At 38.9% G+C, this 19,384-nt stretch overlaps 1 protein-coding gene across 2 annotated transcripts in view; it reads right to left on the bottom strand.

Moving 5' to 3' along the window:
• Positions 1 to 54: 54 nt before the first annotated feature.
• The window catches only part of LOC109916997 (tetraspanin-8), a 23,833-nt gene continuing 4,503 nt past the window's right edge, over positions 55 to 19,384 (bottom strand). The window contains exons 2-8 of one of the 2 annotated variants that reach the window (XM_048607743.1): positions 14,586 to 14,648; positions 13,374 to 13,490; positions 9,932 to 10,006; positions 9,723 to 9,818; positions 5,859 to 5,984; positions 666 to 749; positions 55 to 582 (exon numbers count right to left, since the gene is read on the bottom strand). In XM_048607743.1, the coding sequence (XP_048463700.1) occupies positions 529 to 582; positions 666 to 749; positions 5,859 to 5,984; positions 9,723 to 9,818; positions 9,932 to 10,006; positions 13,374 to 13,490; positions 14,586 to 14,648 (615 nt within the window). In that variant the 3' untranslated portion in view covers positions 55 to 528. Of the gene's footprint in view, positions 583 to 665; positions 750 to 5,858; positions 5,985 to 6,411; positions 8,403 to 9,722; positions 9,819 to 9,931; positions 10,007 to 13,373; positions 13,491 to 14,585; positions 14,649 to 19,384 lie in introns of those variants that run through there. The other variant, XM_048607744.1, reaches the window with a different exon arrangement.

Here is a 19,384-nt window from a genome sequence, read left to right as displayed (position 1 = left end):
TAGGTCTAGGCCCGAAATGTCAGCCTTCCTGCTCCTATGATGCTGCTTGGCCTGCTGTGTTCATCCAGCTCTACACTTTATAATCTTCAGTCAAACAGTCGATCACCTTTTGATCAATTATTTCATAACCAGTTCTTGTCCACTACACTAAACTTTTGTTCGACTCAGTACAGCTTCATCGCTGTGGAAGAATTCAACATTACAAGAAAAACTGGTTTTTAAGGGCACACTAAACTGAAGAGCTGAAAATCCTGTTTACTTCACAATTGCTCAGCCTGCAAGTAAGACAAAGTGAATATCTTCACTTTAAACTGTAATACCACTTTGCAATAGCAGAATGCATCTGTACATGCACATATAGAAAACCAACTGGATATAATGAGGAGCACAAATGGCTGAGTTACATTCTAGATTTAAATCAAATTAATCAGAATTTCAAAACTACAATTTAAGCACAAGAATGAGTCATATATCCAAGATGAAATATCTGTAATGAACTAATGCACTGTCTGAAGAAAACTCTCATTTTCACTTGTTCTTGATTTGGCAATACAGGATCATAGAGAAGGCCAATCCAAAAACCTAAGGAGAACACAGCAGAATTAATAACAAAAAATGGTCAATATGTCTTTTGAAATGGAAAAGAATTCATAACATTGTTTTACCTCAATCACTGCCAGTCCAAAGGCAATGCCAATTATTAAAATGAGGTTTGCTTTCAAAATGTCATTTATGGCATTGATACAGGGCTAGAGTGGAGAAAGAAACATAATTTTAAAAATGTTAAATGTGTCCAAAATATTTGATTAGGTGAAAACAACATTATGGATTGGCATAGATAACACAGTGTGGAGCTGGAGGAACACAGCAGGCCAGGCAGCATCAGAGGAAACACATTAGATGTAGGGATAGCATTTCTACAATTTTTCACTGATCTCCATCTTACAGTTTCTAAGGCACTAACACTGATCTTCCAGTGAAGCTATAACAAAAGGAATTAAAAATAAAGGGGAAATGCATCACAGATAATCCCAGACATTGGTCCTGGACAAGCAGACAGCAGAAGATGGGGATGGGGGGGTGACACCTTCCTGAAGTCATCTTGGAACTCATGCTTTAGACAGAAACCTTCTCCTCAAAGTCAGGTGCATCCTGCAGGTTTCACCCCAGCTTTAGGAAAAATATCCTGTGCCAGTTAAGGTTGATGCCTTAAATTATTGCTTCAGAAATGCATTTTCCCAGTAGAGTCACAACTTTTCACTCCTTCTTTCAAATGGAGAAATCCAAGACTAAAAGCACTGCCTTAATTTCCCAGGCCTCTTCTAATGCTGCACAGTCAATTTGCAACATGGCATACCAAGAGGACTGTTTACTCTTGCACTCTGCACAACACTTCGATAACCTCCACCTCTGTTTAGCCAAGAATGTGGCATTAACACAATGTCCTGATTCCCACCCTGCTCACTAGTTCCAGGATTGGATGAGGCACTCAGAGACTTGATGCATTCAAACATTTTCATTTCATCTGCCTTAACATTAGCCTTGCTCAGTGATAGCAGTCTCACTCCATAACCAGAATTTCATTGCTTCAAGGGCTAAAGGTTTGTACAAATAATAAGGCTGATACTTCAATGCTGTTCTAGGTGGGGGTGGGGGAATGCTGGGCTTTGTTTTATTTGTTCTTAGGATGTGGGTATCACTGGCCAGGCCAACATCTATCTATAATTACACAGGACACAGTGAAGGTGAACTGCTTTTGAACAGATGAACTTGAATGCAAGTCCACTCACAGTCTTATATGGGAGGGATGTTCAGGCTTTTGACCTAGCAGCAGTGAAACAGTGCTAACACTGTGTTAAATCAGGACATTATGTGACTTAGAGGGGGAATCTTGCATTCCCATGCATCTGCTGCTTCGGTCTTCTTAGGTAATAGATATTTCAGGTTTGAAAGGTGATGTCAAAGCAATGTTGGTGAGTTAATTTTGTGTTTTTGTAGTTGGCACACACTGCTGCCACTGTGCACAGTGGGTAGGGGGAAGACAGATGTCAAACAAACAAGGTTCTCTCTCCTGTACAGTGCTGATGTTCTTAAGTGCGGATCTGCATGCATCCAGGAAAGTGGAAATTAATGTTGGATGTGAAATGTCAGATTAAACAGAAGTCCCACTGTAAAACAAAAAATCACTATTCAAATAATAGCTCTATGAAAGGGAAATCATGTTTGACAAATTTGCTAAAGCTCTTTGGGGATATAACAAGCAGACTTGATAAAAGGGAACCAGTAGATGTAATGCATTTGGATTTCCCGAAGCATTCGATAAGGTGACACATAAAAGACTATCATGTAAAACAGGAGCTCACAGCATCGTGGGTAGTGTATTAGCATGGATTGAGGATTGGTTAACACAGAAGACAGAGAATCAGTATTAATGGGTTTCTTTCAGGTTGAAAAGGCAGAACTAGTGGAATGTCACTGGTTCAGTCATAGGGTCTCAATGATTTACTATGAATGTTAACAACATGGAGAAAGGGGGCAGAGTGTAATGTATCCAAGTTTGATGATAATACAAAAATAGGTGTGAGAGCATGTTGTGATGAGGACATAAGGAATCTGCAAGAGGATATAGATATAGATAGAGTGGACAAACACTTGATAGAAGGAGTTTAATACAGGAAAATGTGAGGACGTGCCCTTTGGTAGGAAAAATCAAAAGGCTGACTGTTAATTAAAAAGAACAGGGACTCCAAGAAATGGCCAGAAAAAAATAAAGAGGGAAAAAATAAATTGAGGGTAAACTTGCAAACAGTGCAATTTGCGGACCTGCTATAGTGCATAACCTCATATTTTCCCACCATTATACACCAACTACCAAGTTTTTACCCACTCACTTACTATATTTATTTTCCTCTACGTCATCCTCACAACTTGTCTCTTCTGCAAACTTGACAATACATTCACATTCACCTCCTCATCTGAGTTGTTTGTTTATATTGTCAATACTTGTGACTCCAGCACCAATTCCTGTCGCACTCCAGAAGTTACAGCTTGATGGCCTGAAAATGACTCTCTCTCTTTTCCCAACTCCCCACCTTCTATTAATCAGTCAAGCAACTACACTAAAATATGACACCGAACACTTATGAAGTACCATTATGTGCAGAACCTTATCGAACACCGTTTGGAAGTCCAAATACATTGCATCTTCTTGCTCCCTCTTATCTATACTGCTTGACACTTGGTCAAAAAATTCTTTCAGTAGACTTACTAGTTCTTACCTAATCCCTTCTGCTGTAGTCCAATGGAGTGTGGTGTGCCTCCCCTTGCTTGCATGAATCAGAAAAAGCTAGCATATAAGTTCACCCAATGTGAACAGTCACACATTCAACCTTTATACACCAGGGATAATATCACATGGACTGAGGCTTTCCCCTGAAATCTGGTCTGTGTTTTGCTTATTTTCTCACTCCTCTCATAGGCTCAAGAAATGATGGCTTGCAATATTAATACCCTGATGTCCTCAATTGAAACGGTGTGCCATCTGCAACCAAAGGACATCCAAAAGATTGTCCCCAAGGGCTAGGGAGCCCAGAACTAGGGAATCACAATCTAAATGGTTTATCCATTATTCGTACAGATGAGCAGAAGTATCTTCACTCAGAGAGTGGGGAGCCTGTGGAATTCGCTACCACAGAAAGCGGCTGATGCCAAAACATTGTATGATTCCAACAGGAGTTGGAAAAAGCACAGGTGCTAAGGAACAAAGGAGATGGGTGATGAAACAGGAATAGGCTATTGAATCAGATGATCAGCCATGATCATAATGAATGGTGGAGCTAAACGACCTACTCCTGCTCCTCTTTTCTATGTTTCTAAAAGATGAGAGCTGTGCAATGTTTTCCTTGCTCCATCTGAAGCTCTCACATGTGTGGGTTGACCCACAATACACTAAGGGAGGGAATTCCAGGATTTAGATCCAGTCACATTGAAGAAATGGCAATATATTTCCAAGTCAGCATGGTGAGTGACTTGGAGGAGAACTCATAGGTGGTGGTGTTTCCATGTATTTGCAGCCCTTTTCCTTCTAGATGCAAGTAGTCAAGCATCTGGAAGGTGCTATCTGAGGATCTTTGTTGAATTTCTATATTTTATCTTGCAGATAGTACACACTGCTGCCATTGAGCATAGGTAATGGAGGGAGTGGATGCTTGTAGATGTGGTGTCAATCTAGTGGATTGCTTTGTCCAGGATGGTGTCAAACTTCCACAGTGTTGTTGAGCTGCACCCATCTAGACAAGTGGGGAGTATTCAATCACAGTCCTGACTTGTGCCTTCTATATGGTGGACAGGCTTTGGGAGTCAGGAGGTGAGTTACTCAGCACAGTATTCCTACTTTCTGATCTGCTCCTATAGCCACTGTTTATGTGGCGAGTTCAGTTGAGTTTCTGGTCAATGGTAACCCTCAGGATGTTGATAGTGGGGGATTCAGTGATGGTAACATCATTGAATTTTAAGGGACAGTGGTTAGATTGGCATTGCCAGGCACTTGTGTAGTGCAAATGTTGCCACTTGCGAGCCCAAACTTGGATATTGTCCAAATATTATTGCAATTGAACATGAACTGCTTCAGTATCTGAGGAGTCATGAATGGTGTTGAATGGTGTGAGATCAGAACCTCTTGTGACCTTATGATGGAGGAATGATCATTGATGAAACAGTTGAAGATGATTGGGCCTAGAAGTCTACCTGACGAACCCCTGCAGAGATGCCCTGGAGCTGAGATGACGGACTTCCAATAACAACAACCATCTTGCTATGTGCCAAGTAGGACTCCAACCACCATGGAGTTTGCTCTGGATACCCACTGATTCCAGGTCTTGTTAGGGATTCTTGATGTCAAGGGCTGTCACTCTCACCTCATCTCTGGAATTCAGCTCTTTTCTCCATGTTTGAACCAAGGTTGTAATGAGGTCAGGAGCTGAATGGCCCTGGTGGAAACCAAGCTGAGCATCACTGAGCAGATGATTTGAGTAGGTGCTGCTTTATAGCCTGTTGATGACACCTTCTGTCACTTTACTGACAACAGAGAGTGGACTGACAGGGTGGTAATTGGTCAGGTTGGATTTCTCCTGCTTTTTGTGTACAAGCCATACCTTGGCAATTTTCCACATTTTCCAGTGTCGTAACTGTACTGGAAAAGCTTGGCTAGGCAGGCAGCAAGTTCTGGAGCACAAGTCTATTGCCGGAATGTTGTCAGGGCCCATGGCCTTTGCTTTTTACAGTGCCTCCAACTGTTTCTTGATATCATGTGGAGTGAATCGAATTAGCTGAAGACTGACCTCTGTGATGCTGGGTGCGACCAGAGGAGGATGTGATGAATCATGCATTCATGCACTTCTGGCTGAAGACTGCTGCAAATGTTTTCAGCCTGTTGTTTGCCTTATGTGTTGGGCTCTTCCATCCTTGAGGATGGGGACATTTGTGGAGCCTCCTCCTCCAGTGAGTTGTTTAATTGTCCACCACCATTCATGACTGGATGTAGCAGGACCTACAGTGCTTAGATTTGTGGGGTCGCTTAGCTCTGTCTATCACTTGCTGTTTAACAAACAAAATCGAAGCACAAGGTCTATTTATTTACAACCGATTGAGATTCCATATATTTTTACATAAGTCACCCATCCAAAGACATGGCTTGCAAAGACAGTTACTGACAGTCTGATGAATGCACTTAAGTTATTCGAAAATATGAATACGTTTGAAATATAATGCACAACAGAAACTTTGTGACAGTTCAAGCTCAAAACTAAAAACTTGAAGCAAGTTTCTTTTATATTTGTCAATTTAGCAATATAAAGTACCTGCGCCCAGACAGATTTTCCATTTTCTGTTGTGACACACGCCTGTTTATCTTTACAGTGGCAGGACGGGGGAATAGAACCTTCTGCCCAGTCCCGATATCCATGCAGCAGACCACAACACTGTTTCTTTCACCAGGAAAGAAAGTAAAAATAGACAGAAAAGTTGCAATACATCATTCTACAATTATAAATCAAATACCTTGGTTTTGAAAAAAAACTCCACAATTTTTTTCATTTTACATAACCTTTTTTTTGTCTTTACAGGCGTGATTTAGGTCCAATATACATTTAAGCATGTGCTCTGCAAATAGTTCACATGAAAAATTAATAAGTGTGTTGAAGCCTCTGGTTCAAATCATGAAAAGTAGAATGCTTTGTCATTGGAAGTGGTTAGAGTAGAGATTATTACAATTTTTAAGAGATGGTTGGATGAATTTTTGAAGCAGAGAATGATACATAGCTGTGAACAGAAAACAAGTCAACAAGCCTTTCTTGATGGTTAGGTGTCCACTGTTTGATGCTGTCACACCAGGAGACAATCGGGTTTCTAATCAGAAAGCAAAATCTAACTTTAAAAAAATGCAGAACTAAGAAAACAAATTATCACTGACAAGTTTACTCACTCAGGTACTGTCAATGATCCATGGGTTGCCCTCAAAATTTGCTCAACTAGGATTTCCTCATTCCAAAAACTGATTTGGCCTCATGGGACACAGTGATGTAGTTATGATGTTGTTGGACTAGTATCCTGAGGCTCAGGCTAAAGTTCAAGGTGCATAGGTTAAATCCTACTAGCTGTTGGAATAAAACAAAATCTGCAATTGAAAACTAGTCTCAGTCATGAAGACCGTGGAACTATCACTGATAGACGTAGAAGCCCTTTTCTTAAATTATTCACAGGATGACAGCGTCCCAGAGGGCAGTTAAGAGCCAACCACATTGCTGTGTGTCTGCAGTCACACGTATCTGGAAGGAAGTCGACTGTTCTTACCTGGTCTGGCTTATATGTGACTCTAGACCCAAAGTCATGTGATTCCCCTTAATTGCCCACTGAAATAGTCTAGCAGGCCACATACCTCAAGTCCAATCAGGCCTTCCTCATAAAATCACTTTTAAAAATTTGCCTGAATAAGTATGGCCATCAAGAGTTAATGCAGATGGTTATTACATACTGATGAGATGTTATGGATTAGAGAGTCCAGTACAATTGTGCTACATGGGTCTTTTTGGAAGACAAGGAAAAGCATAATTCACTCCTACTGTGAGACTTAACTACTGGTCATTCTACAGACAAGCCTATTTTCACAAGGTTGGTTCTTCTGGCATTTATTTTTAAATCAATATATAGAAGTAAAAAAAAGTGTCAGTCGAAACCTGATAACTATTTGTGATGCATCTCAAAGATAGGAAATCTTCCCTGGAAAAGAGTGGTACGACTATGCTGACCCTGCAAATACATCCACTGCTGTCCACTACCACGTAATTTGGTTTAGATTTGGCAACCCACAGGTGGGAAATACAAAGACAAATGATTTATATAAAATAACTGAATGGCAAAAAACTTTAATACACTCGTTTCCATTTTAGGGGGCTCTAGCCTAGATTAATATCATTTAGCTATAAAGTTCTTCTTGTGCATGCAAAATCATTATTTATTTCCAATGCAATGTGGAATTTTGCCAATTTTTAATCATAGACAGGTACTTCAGTTATTAATAAACTCATACTTAGTAAGGCAGTTATACTTTACATCAATGCAAAAATAGTAATAACTTTAGATTGTAGTCCACTGACTGAAGAGCTGGAATTTGTGCTGGTGATCTGAAGACGTTTGGAATGTTTTACAATATTAAAGCATATTTATATAGCAAGTTACTGTTACAGCCTTGACACCAACTATTGTATATAATTGTATAACAGACGTGGACCTCACTGCTAGGCCAGCATTTATTGCCCAGAGAGCAGTTAAGAGTCAACTACATTGTTGTGGCTCTGAAGTCACATGTAAATCAGACCAAGTAAGGACAATAGTTTACTTCTCTAAAGGATATTAGTGCAGCAGTTGTTTTTTTCTAATGATTGACAACAGTCTTCTGGCCATTATTAGGCTCTTAATTCCGGATATTTATTGAATCCATTTGCCAAGGCAGGAATTGAACCCCAGTTCCCAGAATATTACCTGTGTCACTGTACTAATAGTCTAGCGATAATACTAGGAGACCATTACCTCTCAAATTGGCCCTTTGTGACTTTTTTTTTAAATTTCCAAATGGTAAAGCTTAAAAGTCAAGGTCAAAAGCTTTTCTAAGTTACAAACTTGATGTGGTTTGGCTCTTTTCCTCCCTCCTGGAGACACCTGAAACTGGCTTAGACCACAACATTCAGTCATGATGCTCTTGTTTCAAATCCAATTTGCTGGCTCAGAAAGAACAACAAATATGGTAAACAATGCGTATCGGCAATGTGCTCATTTCCAAGAGCTACTGTTTCAATGAAATGCTTTGTTTCCCCTCCGAGGTGGTGAAAGTCTCCTCTGTCCATTAGCTGTAAGAGTCCGATGCAAAAGCCATTTCAGTAGTTTCAATCCAGTTCCAAGTCGGCATGAATAAACACTTAACTGGCAGTTCATGTTCAGAAACCATCACTTGCCTAATTTGAAGTTGAAAATTTAAAAACTGATATCATACTAATGAAACAGTGGGTAACTTGGCTGGATTACAGGAAAGGCATCTATTGGTGTGCCAGTATAGAGAAGATTTACTTCACATCTATTATATCAGACCAAATTGTGTACTTGATATAGGCAGAGTTACAGTACATACTCTACCACTTCCATTTCCATGAGTGCAAACAGAAGAACCACCACACATATACAAAATTTCACTTTGGCCAACTAAAAGTTAATGCCCATCAAGTAGGATAACGTGACTCTGCCTTATATGGGCATCTTCATTTTTAAATCATTTTTGTGTATTTGAGTTTGAAGGGTAGTGGATAGTGGATTTTTTTAAAAAAAAAAGTAATAGGTCAATGGAAGGACAGACAGGAGCGCTTATTTAAAAAAGAACCCATTTTTGCTTAAAAGTCATATACCTGCCTATGATAACTGCTTGTTTACCAATCTTCACCCTTCCTGGGTTTATCATTGTTGAGTCGGAGCTTCTACTTTGAAGATGGCTTGGATTACTCATTTGTCGTCTATCCAGAAGAAGGAAAAGAGAGCTTATTAGCCCAGCTCTCCTCTGTTGTGGGTCCAGGATGGCACTTGGAGCCCTGGTCCAGTCTAAACCCTGACGCTCCTCCTGCAGAGTTTCCGGAAGTATCCTTGATGCTGTTTCCTGAGCAGGCTGCCTTGGCAAAGACCTCAAAGAGATCTGTTCATATTTGGGAATATTTGCCTTTGTGCATCAGAATGTCAGACAACAGCCACCTGAATACTCCACACCTTATCCTTTCATCTGCCTTCCAAAAGTGATTTTGTCCTTGGAGCGTGTGAGGGATAGTGCATTGAATCATGGAGAGGGTTAAACATTTATATTCAAGTAAATGTATTAACCAATTTTGAACTAACACTGAATAGGTTAGTTTAAACAGAATTATTTATATTGTATTTATAAAAGAAACTTGACTGGTGGGTCTTCATAAATCTAAAATAGAGAATGCATATGTAAAACAATTAAAATTATTTTGTGACTCTTGAACCATTAGGACTAGAGAAAGACAATGCACTCATCTAACCTTGATAATAAGATTGCGGCTCAACAGGAAGGACTTGATTTGGGCCATCGACATAAGGATGTCTCTATTACTGTCTCGAATGAAAAAGCATTTAGAGTATTGACATAATTTTAGTATCAGACTTACCTCCTCCTGGAAATCTTCTATCTCTTTCTTAAATTCTTCTTCTTGCTTATTTAATGGGATAAGTTCATAATATGTTTCATTTAATACTGACGCAATCTTGAATAAATAAATAGAATATTTGTTTCAGATCTAACATATTCTGGATGAAACTAGAAATTATTTTGATTACTATGTTTTTGAATGAAATGCAAACATATGGAAAGGCTTACCTTAGATTTATACACTACACCTAGAATGCCTGCAGTTATTTGAAAAGCCAGAATAAGGAGCAGTCCAATGAAGAACTGTGAAGCAAGAGAAAGATAACAAAATGAAGAATATGACTGGACAATTACATCCAAAGACTCAGTTACACTTAGCCATTACGTTAAGTTGCCTCTTCATTTATCCACTGCGCATAAATCTTTGTTGCCATTTTCTCCACTAAGAATATCTCTGTATAGTGCTTTTTTGAATTTTGTCCAACTTCTGACCATCTTTTCTGCCCATTGGATGAAAGTGTCAAAGAGACTATGATTTATTTAATTATCTTGTGAAATATGGGTTTATGTTTTTAAACTGCATATTATGCCACATTTGCTCCACCTTACTAGGATTTGTCCATCATTTTTTTTTTAAACTTTTACAACAGTGTAAGAAACTGGGAGCAACAAGAAGAAAGTTTCAGCCTAAATGAAGAAAAGGGGCATCTTTAAATGGCAAGTAGCTCTGCCACCAGTGAGAAAGTCTCCTGAATCAAATCCCAATTGGGCATTCAAGTGCGGACTGGCTGAATTAGGTCACTGGAGTTGAGACATTAACTCTGTTTCTCTCTATACAGATGCTGCCAGACCTGCTGAAGGCAGGAAAGGAGATCACTTTGAATGGCTACAACCCCTGACCCACGATCCAACCCCCAATCCACATCCCCAATCACGTCCAGGTTGATGCAAATACATGCATCCCCAAGAAGCAGGTAATTGAGCCGGTGGCAGGTCAAGGTCCTCAAGTGGATCATTAATCAACCGCTTAATCGCTTTGGTGCTGAATTTATTGCTGAGGTGGTGAGAAGTTGGTGTGGACTTGTTGGGCTGAGTGGCCTGTTTCCACACCGTAGGATTCTATGAAAGGAGGTGGCTATCTCTTGGTGCCAATCTGCCTGATTATCTTCCTTCTTACCACTTCCAGGGAGGGGAAAATCCCAGCCATATGTTTGGTTACGACACTCCAAGTTGTGACTGAAGAGCAAGCAAAAGGCTTAAAATATGAATAGAAAATAAAACTCCATTTTTACCACAAAATAGTGCCAGTGCTGACATTTACCACATCCAGTGTTTTGCAGTGAAACTTAAAACAACATCACAAGTATAACAAACTTAAAACAATAGCTTTTGTGACTTAGCTACATGGCTACACAAAATAATTTAGAGTTCTAACATATTGCAAGTAATGATTTTTTACTAGCCCGGCCTTTGGAAAATGCAAGCTGACAACAGCATTGTACAGCTGCCTTCATGCCATTCTTTATTCTTACAGAAGAGAGCTTTGTATATAATGAGGACATTGAGTCTGAGAGATAATAATGGAAAATAAGCAGATGGCTGAGGAATTAAAAGTCTTTTTTTGCATTAGCCTTCAATGTACAGGATACAAGTAACATCCCTGAAATAGCTTTCAAGCAGGAAATGGAAGGGAAGGAGAAACTCAAGAAAATTACAACCAAGATAAGTGGCACTCAGTAAATTGTTGAAACTGTTGGCTGATAAGTTTCTGGGTTCTGATGCCTTTTTTTTCTAAAAGAAGTGGCTATGACATGGTTATGTTTTCTAAGATTCCTTTAATTTGGGGAGGCTACTATTAGAATTGAAATAGCTAATGGAACTATCTAAAAAGGAAAACAGGAAGTAGGACTCCAAAGATCAATTAGCTTAACAACTGCCATAGGGAAAATTTTGGAATCTGTTAATGACATTATATCAGGGCCCTGATTATATCAGGGCCCTTAGAAAAATTCTAAGTAATCTGGCAAAGTCAACATGGTTTTGTGTAAAAGAAACCATATTTGACCACTTTGCTAGAGTTTTTTGAAGTAACATGTTCCATGAATAAAGGGATTCTGGTGGATATAGTTTGCTGAGATTTTCCAAAGGCATCTGGTAAGATGCCACATCAATTATGGAAATACTAGGTCATACTGTGGAGAATAATATATTGATATGAATAGATGATTGGTTAGCTAACAGGGGACAAGAGGGTAAACATAAATGCTTCTATTTTCCCGTTGGCAAATGAAACAGGTGGTGTGGCAAAGAGAACAGTGCCAGGGTCTCAGATTTTTACAACTTACATAAATGACTTGGATGAAGGGATTGAAGATATGGTCACTGAATTTGTTGATAACACAAAGACATGTAGGAAAATAAGTTGCGAAGAGGACATAGCCTACTTATATCCTTTGCACACTCATTGAAGGGGATTACATCGATCCAGTAAATAAACTATAACATGGAAAACTGTAAACTTTTATTTTGGCAGCAAGGGTGAAAAAAGCATATTAACCTCAGTGGTAAATGCACAGGCATCTGGATGTTCAGATGCACGAGTCACAAAAGGTTTGTATGTTGGTGCAGCAAGTAATTATGAAAGTTACGATTTATTATGAAGGGTTTGAATACAGGAGTAAATTAAATTACATCAAGAGTATTTTTGATAGCAGTTCAGAGAAGATTTACCAGATTAATACCAGAATGAGTGGATTGCCTTAAAGGAAAGATTGAACAGGCATGGAGTTTTGAAGAGCGAGAGGTAACTGGTGTAAAACATACAAGCTCCTGAAGGGTCTTGACTGAGTGCATATTAAGAAGATGGTCCTCTTATGGGACAACCTGGAACAAAGGTCACTGTTTAAATATAAAGGGTTGCCCGTTTAAGACAGAGATCAGAAGTAATTTTCTCAGAGAGTGGTGAATCTTTGGCACTTTCTTGCTGTAAGGGCAGTGGAAATAGAGTTTTTGAATTTTTAAAGCATTATAAAGCAAGTCAATGAAAAGTTAAATTGGAAGTAGGCAGCAACATGGAGTCATCAAATCAGCAATGATCTTACTGAAAGGCAAAGCAGATTTGAGGGACCAAGTGGTGATCTTCTGCTGTGAATTCACATGTTTATATGTGTATTTGACTAACATATAGCTGACAGTGTTGATAAAGACCTGTTGGTCCCCAATTCTATCCGCTGAATCTATATTTTCAAAGTTGAGAAGGATTGTTTTGCCACGAACTTTTGGTCACTGGATGTTATGAGACTCCCTTCCATTTCGGTGAAGTGCCTGGATTTCTTCAAGCAAAAGTCAATAAGGTCATTCAAAATCATGAAACCACTGTGGAAAGTCGTTGGCACAAAGCACAGTGCCAAAAGAAAACACAGGTTGTACTGCAAATTAAAACTATATTAAAAAAAAGAGAAATCATATTTTCCATCTGTGGAGAAAATCAACAATGGGGCAGCTTTGGGTGATGGTATATAGACAGGGGATATCGAATCAGCCACCCATTACACAAGCTCTCCCAAATTTCATTCCCATCAATGCTCAGATTTTTTCCCATTTATACCATAATCACCATGAAATTTACCTGAACATCTTATAAATATTATTGGCAAAGACAAATACATACCAAAATTAACATGCATTTGCTCTCTTTAATAGCTCCACAGCAACCAAGAAATCCAAGCACCATAATGACAGACCCAACAGTAATCAGAAGATTTACAGCAGGGTAAAATTCTTCCATCTGCAGTGAAAAGGAGATATTACATTAAACCTTAAAATAACAGTTTAATTACATCTTAGTTTAAAAGTGTACTTTGCTAAGGTTTGCATTTTTAAATTTATTATAAATTGTTTCTAATATTTACAATATTGGAAGGTGTGAGTTTGAAATTTGAAGTTTATTAGAAACCCCAAACCCTCATCAATTGGTTTTTCTGCGGATTGAGGCGACACTTGCTAATCTCTGGAACTTTATTCTCAACCGCTGAAATCGTTTTGGGTTCGTTAATGCTCTATCCACTTAGCCCTGCAAGATTTTCTTCCCCTCAAGTGTCCACAGTTTCCTTTTGAAATCAATCCTCTTCATTTCTAACAAAAATAGAAGTTGCTGGCAAAGCTCAGCAGGTCTGGCAGTTCTGAGGAAGGGTCACCGGACACAAAACGTTAACTCTTTTTTCCTTCACAGATGCTGCTAGACCTGCTGGGCTTTTCCAGCAACTTTGTTTTTGTTCCTGATTTACAGCATCTGCAGTTCTTTCAGTTTTCCTCTTCGTTTCTAACCTCCAAGGCAGCAAGTTCCAATTCTTATCACTCACTGCTCACATCCTTCAAAAGGCACACCATTATCCCAACAACACCCCCTCGCTCATTCCCAATCACCGCACATCCACATCTTTTGTTCAAAAGTAAAAATTTGTCTCCCCCAGCCATTGGATCATCAGTTAATGGGAACAGTTTTTTGGCAGTTGTATCTAACCTGTCAATCAATCTTGCACACCTCAATAAAATCGCCTCTCAAATCAGCTTTGTACCAAGGAGAATAATCTGGACTGACACTTCAGCACAGTACTGAAGGGCAGAAATGTACTGCTTTAAAAAAATATAATTAAAATATAAAAGATTATGGGGCACTATTTCAAGAAACAGTATGGAATCCTACCCAATAGTTATCCCTCCAATCAACATTACTGAAACAGATTATCTGATTACTGTTCATATGATTTTACTACGTACAAATTTGTTGCTCTCTTTCCTACATTGCAACAATGACTACACTCCAAACAAAGAAGCTCTTTATTGACTGGAAGGGCTTCTGAAGAACAACAGTCTTTGTTACCTTCTCCACCTCTTTGCTCATACGAAGCCATATTGCCACTCCAAGTATGATTGAACCACACATCTGAAAGCCAAAAGATTTAAGGTTTTAAAAATACTTGCTTAAACAAGAAAAACATTTAAGCTAGTTTAGTTTAAGTGATCACTCCCCATCCTCAAAAGAAAATGAAACATTACAATCAACATTGTTATCTCATATAAAAGCAAAATATTGCAGATGCTGGGAAAACTAAAAATGAAAAATGCTGAAAGCATCTATGGAAAGAAAAGCAGATAGTGTTTTGGGTCTGCTATGACTTTTTTTCAGAGCTGTTGTCATTTCCTCATACTACTTTGAACTGCTCAAAATTTCATTTACAATGTCACGTGTGACATAATATAAATGATGGATAACACATCTTCATAATGATGGGATTATAACTGTATGGAATTTTACAGCAGAGATGCAAAACACTCAGGCCATTTGAAACCACCCACCATTTTCCTTTTTTTCATATCATTGCCAAAGCTCTCCTTGTTCCATAGTGAAACTAAATTATTTAAAATATTACATGGCCAGGAGAGAAAAAGGTAAGATATGTAAAGAACTGCTAAAGACTTCAGTGGCATTTGCAGCTTGCAATATTTAGTTCTTCTGTTATAATCTACAAAGCATCAAAAATAGTATTAAGTTTTATTCAAACATCGAGCCTACTCATAAGCTTTATTATTAGAAGACAATTCATGAATCTAATAATTATCCAACAGCAAATTCCAAGTACTGGCTATCATAGAAAATGAATGTTAAGGCATTACTGAGACATAGGAATCAATGCTGCAGATAGCGCATTCACCCAAATATTACATGAAAGCTATTTGCTAGAATTAGCTCAATGTGTTATGATATTATTGTTTTAAAGTATTATTTATTTCAGATAAATGTGCATCAAAATGTGTTAACTGTCTTCTTTAGAGATTAATATTGTGCGAAATAAACCAGCAATAATTAAATTTATGATATTGTACAAAACAAGCTGAAAAGCAATTTGTTAAACGAACCTGAAAAGCAGAAAGCCAGGCATTATAGAAGGTCTGAGGGGCAGTATGATTCATTAGGAAAGAAAGCTCATATCTTGCAATATAGATGAGTTACCAATACTTTTGGCTGCATTGTGCAGAAGATTGCTCAGAAATGCCAGTTATAGGACCTGACTTAAAAGGTTTTCAGGTAGAAATAGTTCCTTGGCCTCCTATTCAAAAAAGGTGATTTCCCAAACTTAGAATTTTAAATGTTTAGGTTGTTGAAGAGAATGGTCCCTGCTGTCTAAACATTTACATTACATTCAATTCCAAATGTTGATGTTCCAATGAATTTTCTATTCTCATTTTCTCCAAAGAATTTTGGAAATAGAAATCATAATGCCTCAAAAAGCTTTCATTGCTAGTATTAAATTTTAACTCTCATTTATTATTATGAATTTCAAAAAAATTACTGGTAGCAAGGTATTCCATATTTCAACAACAATTTCAGAACTTTTTAATCTTTATACTTCCCTGTAATGGTTGAGATAATTAACCATTCAATTTCCTAGCAGTGGACACTCATTACTATATATACTTGTGTAAAAGCAAAGTTTCTAAGACTAAACTTTTAGCCAAATATTAAAGGAGCAATGTTTACACAAATGAAAATCCATCCTCTCCACTCATCTTGCTATCACAGAGAAGCCAGGTTGGAGACTGTTTCAACCAAGCCCACTCCTAAAAGTGGTACAAAAAGAAACAAAAAAAAAGTACTTGTATTACTGAAATTTTATAATTAATTAATAACCACACCACCTCAATGGAAACAGACATTAGTGTATGCTAAATTAATCAAAATGATATATATAAAAATGTATACAATTTCAGTTCTCCTCGCAGTACTGAAATGAATGCTACTTTGCGAAACACGCAGTGAAAATGAATTAAAAATTCACTCTCCTCATGTCATGTCTCAATTTTATTCTAGATTTGCGTAATATTGATCAACAACATCATCATTTTCAATCATACCATTGGCCACGTCATTCCACAAATAATCATGTTCTGTACTGTCAAGTGCATTGGAAAATCCACATTTGAATTATTTGATGACAATTTCCAAACTGACTTCATCCCAGGGCTCTACAATTCACACTCGTGGGATTACTAAAGTAGGAGCCTATATGCTGCCTCACCTGATGATAGTCTTCTCTCCTCCCCTCCAATCATCCAGTCATTCCACTCCATCATTCGATCCTTGAAGCGCTTGTTTAGAGATATGTCCAATGGCTGAACAAGGCTGATCAGACCACTGAAAATCACGGTTTCATGATCTAATTTCAGCACCACCATCAAGAAGGTGCAATCAAAATAGTTTTTCTTTAAAGTAATCCTTCCACTCTGAAATTCCAAAAAAAAATCCTCTGCCATATTTTCAAGGCACCTTCAGCCAACTATCTTTTATTTTGAATGTGGACAACAACTCCTTTTGGGCATTACTGTTTTGGGAAGGGATTGTCTTATTATTAGCATTGCTTTACACTTTATCCCATCAGACATACATAACAGAGCAACTGTGAATATACACCTCAAGGCCAGTGCAGTGGTTTCTGTTCTGATTGCCATTGCTGGCATCTCATGCTATTTACCACTTCTGTCAGTAGGTGGCACAACACAAGGATTGTTTGAGGTAGTTTATTGCCACCAATTCTCCTTTGTCTACTTTTAAATCAACCTGTTTAGACACATTGCACATAGCCCTGTGGCAGGTGGAACTTGAACCCAGATATTCTGATTTAAACATAAGAACATGCCATGCAAGATCTTACCACCTCTCTCCCTGCTTTGTCTGTACTGTGTAAAAGACCTGTCTGAGTAACAGTGTTGTTGCCATGCAATAAATCATCGTGTTAAATAAGCCAAATGCCTCTTCTATTTAGGCTCACCAGTAATATACCACTGATACTCATATAGGCTTTTGACAAAGTTTAGACAAAGTGGGGGTTGAGTGGGTGCTTGCGTGGGGCAGTGGTTACCTCTAGGTTAGACTGTTCAGTGTACCTGCCACGGAGATGTACTACGGACATGGCTGAACAACTTGATTTAAAAAATAGACGTAGGAGAATATGTGGCAGTGAACTACCTCAAACAAGCCTTGCTCCGTGCCCTATACTGACAGAGGTGCCAGATACTACAAGATGCCAGCAATCTCATGAATCTCCATCATTATTGAAACAAGTACTTTTCTCCTTGTGGAGACATGGCTGCTCATGTCAGGCAATTTCTATTTGATTGTGTCCTCCATATGCACATTGGTTTGGCTCAGAGTTATGCAGCTCACCTCCGTCAGTTTGTTAAGCAAGTTGGACATTTTCAGTCTGTGAAAATGTTTGGTGAACAAATAGACATTTTCAGACTCAGGAGCTCCCCATTTCCCACTTGGGAACTCTACAGCCTTCTGGACTCAATATCAAGTTCAATAACTTTAAGCTTGAAGCACTTTCTCCCATGTCTTTATCCCACACACCACATACCAGACCTTGTGGTCATATAGTCTGCCACTACACACATCCCATTGTTAGCTACTAACAGTACTCATTAGTAGCTATCCATTCTCCTAGGCTGATTGTTATCCACTTCTTTGTCCAATTGTTCTTTTCTCTCTTTGGACTTGATTTCCACATATTGTCTACTCCTTACTGCCTCTCCTGACCCTATCTTGTGCATTAAAATCCATTCTATTCTTTTCCTAGCTCCCATCAGTTCCAAGGAAGGGTCACTGGACCCAAAACATTAACCTTGATTTCTCTCCACAAATATGGCCAGACTTGCTGCCCTGTTCAGACATATGACACACCTCTGGAGCAGGTGGTACTTGAACCTAGACGTTCTGGCTTAGAGGGAGGACACAATGATTTCACCACAGCGGCCCCAGTTATGAGATTTAAAAGTTTATAATATTTTGGAACTGCAGCTTTACACTTATGATAAATGGGGATCATATGATCTGTCCTGCAGTCTAACCAACATAAAGCCTGGTTTAACAAATAAGTAGATTCCAAGTCTCCCAAAGTCACAGAAAGCTGGTGTAGGCATCTCATCGTTAGCAGTTATGCTGTAAATTGTCCATTCATTGGTAAGATGAAAGGGATCTGCAGTCAAGAATAATGAATCAGCAGGTATTTTTGAAGCATGGTTAAAATGCTCTATGTTGTTATGGGAAAAAGAGCAAAGTCATTTTTGAGATTGTTTTTTTTTCGCCTGTAATCCAATGGATATATCAAAGACTGCAGTTCAGTGCAGTCAGAGATGGGACTGCTCAACTGTGAGAGTCACCACAACCAGATGTGGAAGGGAGACTGTCTCTAGTCAAAAAGAGTCACATCCTGGAGCCTTCTACAGATTTTGGCAAGGCCACTCGGAAAGAAGCATCATTAGAACAGGTTTGTTGCAAGTGGCAGATGGCGGAAGCCTCGTCCTCATGTACCACCCCACCAACCTCCGGATCCAACGCATCATCCTCCGACACTTCCGCCATCTGCAATCCGACCCCACCACCAAGGATATCTTTCCCTCCCCACCCTTATCTGCTTTCCGGAGGGACAACTCTCTCCGTGACTCCCTTGCCCGCTCCACACTCCCCTCCAGCTCCACCACACCCGGCACTTTTCCCTGCAACCGCAGGAAGTGCTACACCTGCCCCCATACCTCCTCCCTCACCCCCATCCCAGGCCCCAAGAAGACTTTCCACATCAAGCAGATGTTCACCTGCACATCTGCCAATGTGGTATACTGCAT

The sequence above is a fragment of the Rhincodon typus genome, chromosome 18, assembly GCF_021869965.1.
Source record: "Rhincodon typus isolate 14 chromosome 18, sRhiTyp1.1, whole genome shotgun sequence".
Classification (NCBI taxonomy): domain Eukaryota; kingdom Metazoa; phylum Chordata; class Chondrichthyes; order Orectolobiformes; family Rhincodontidae; genus Rhincodon; species Rhincodon typus.
The sequence above is the reverse complement of the archived record's forward strand: the minus strand, read 5'-3'. Positions and strand labels throughout refer to the sequence as shown.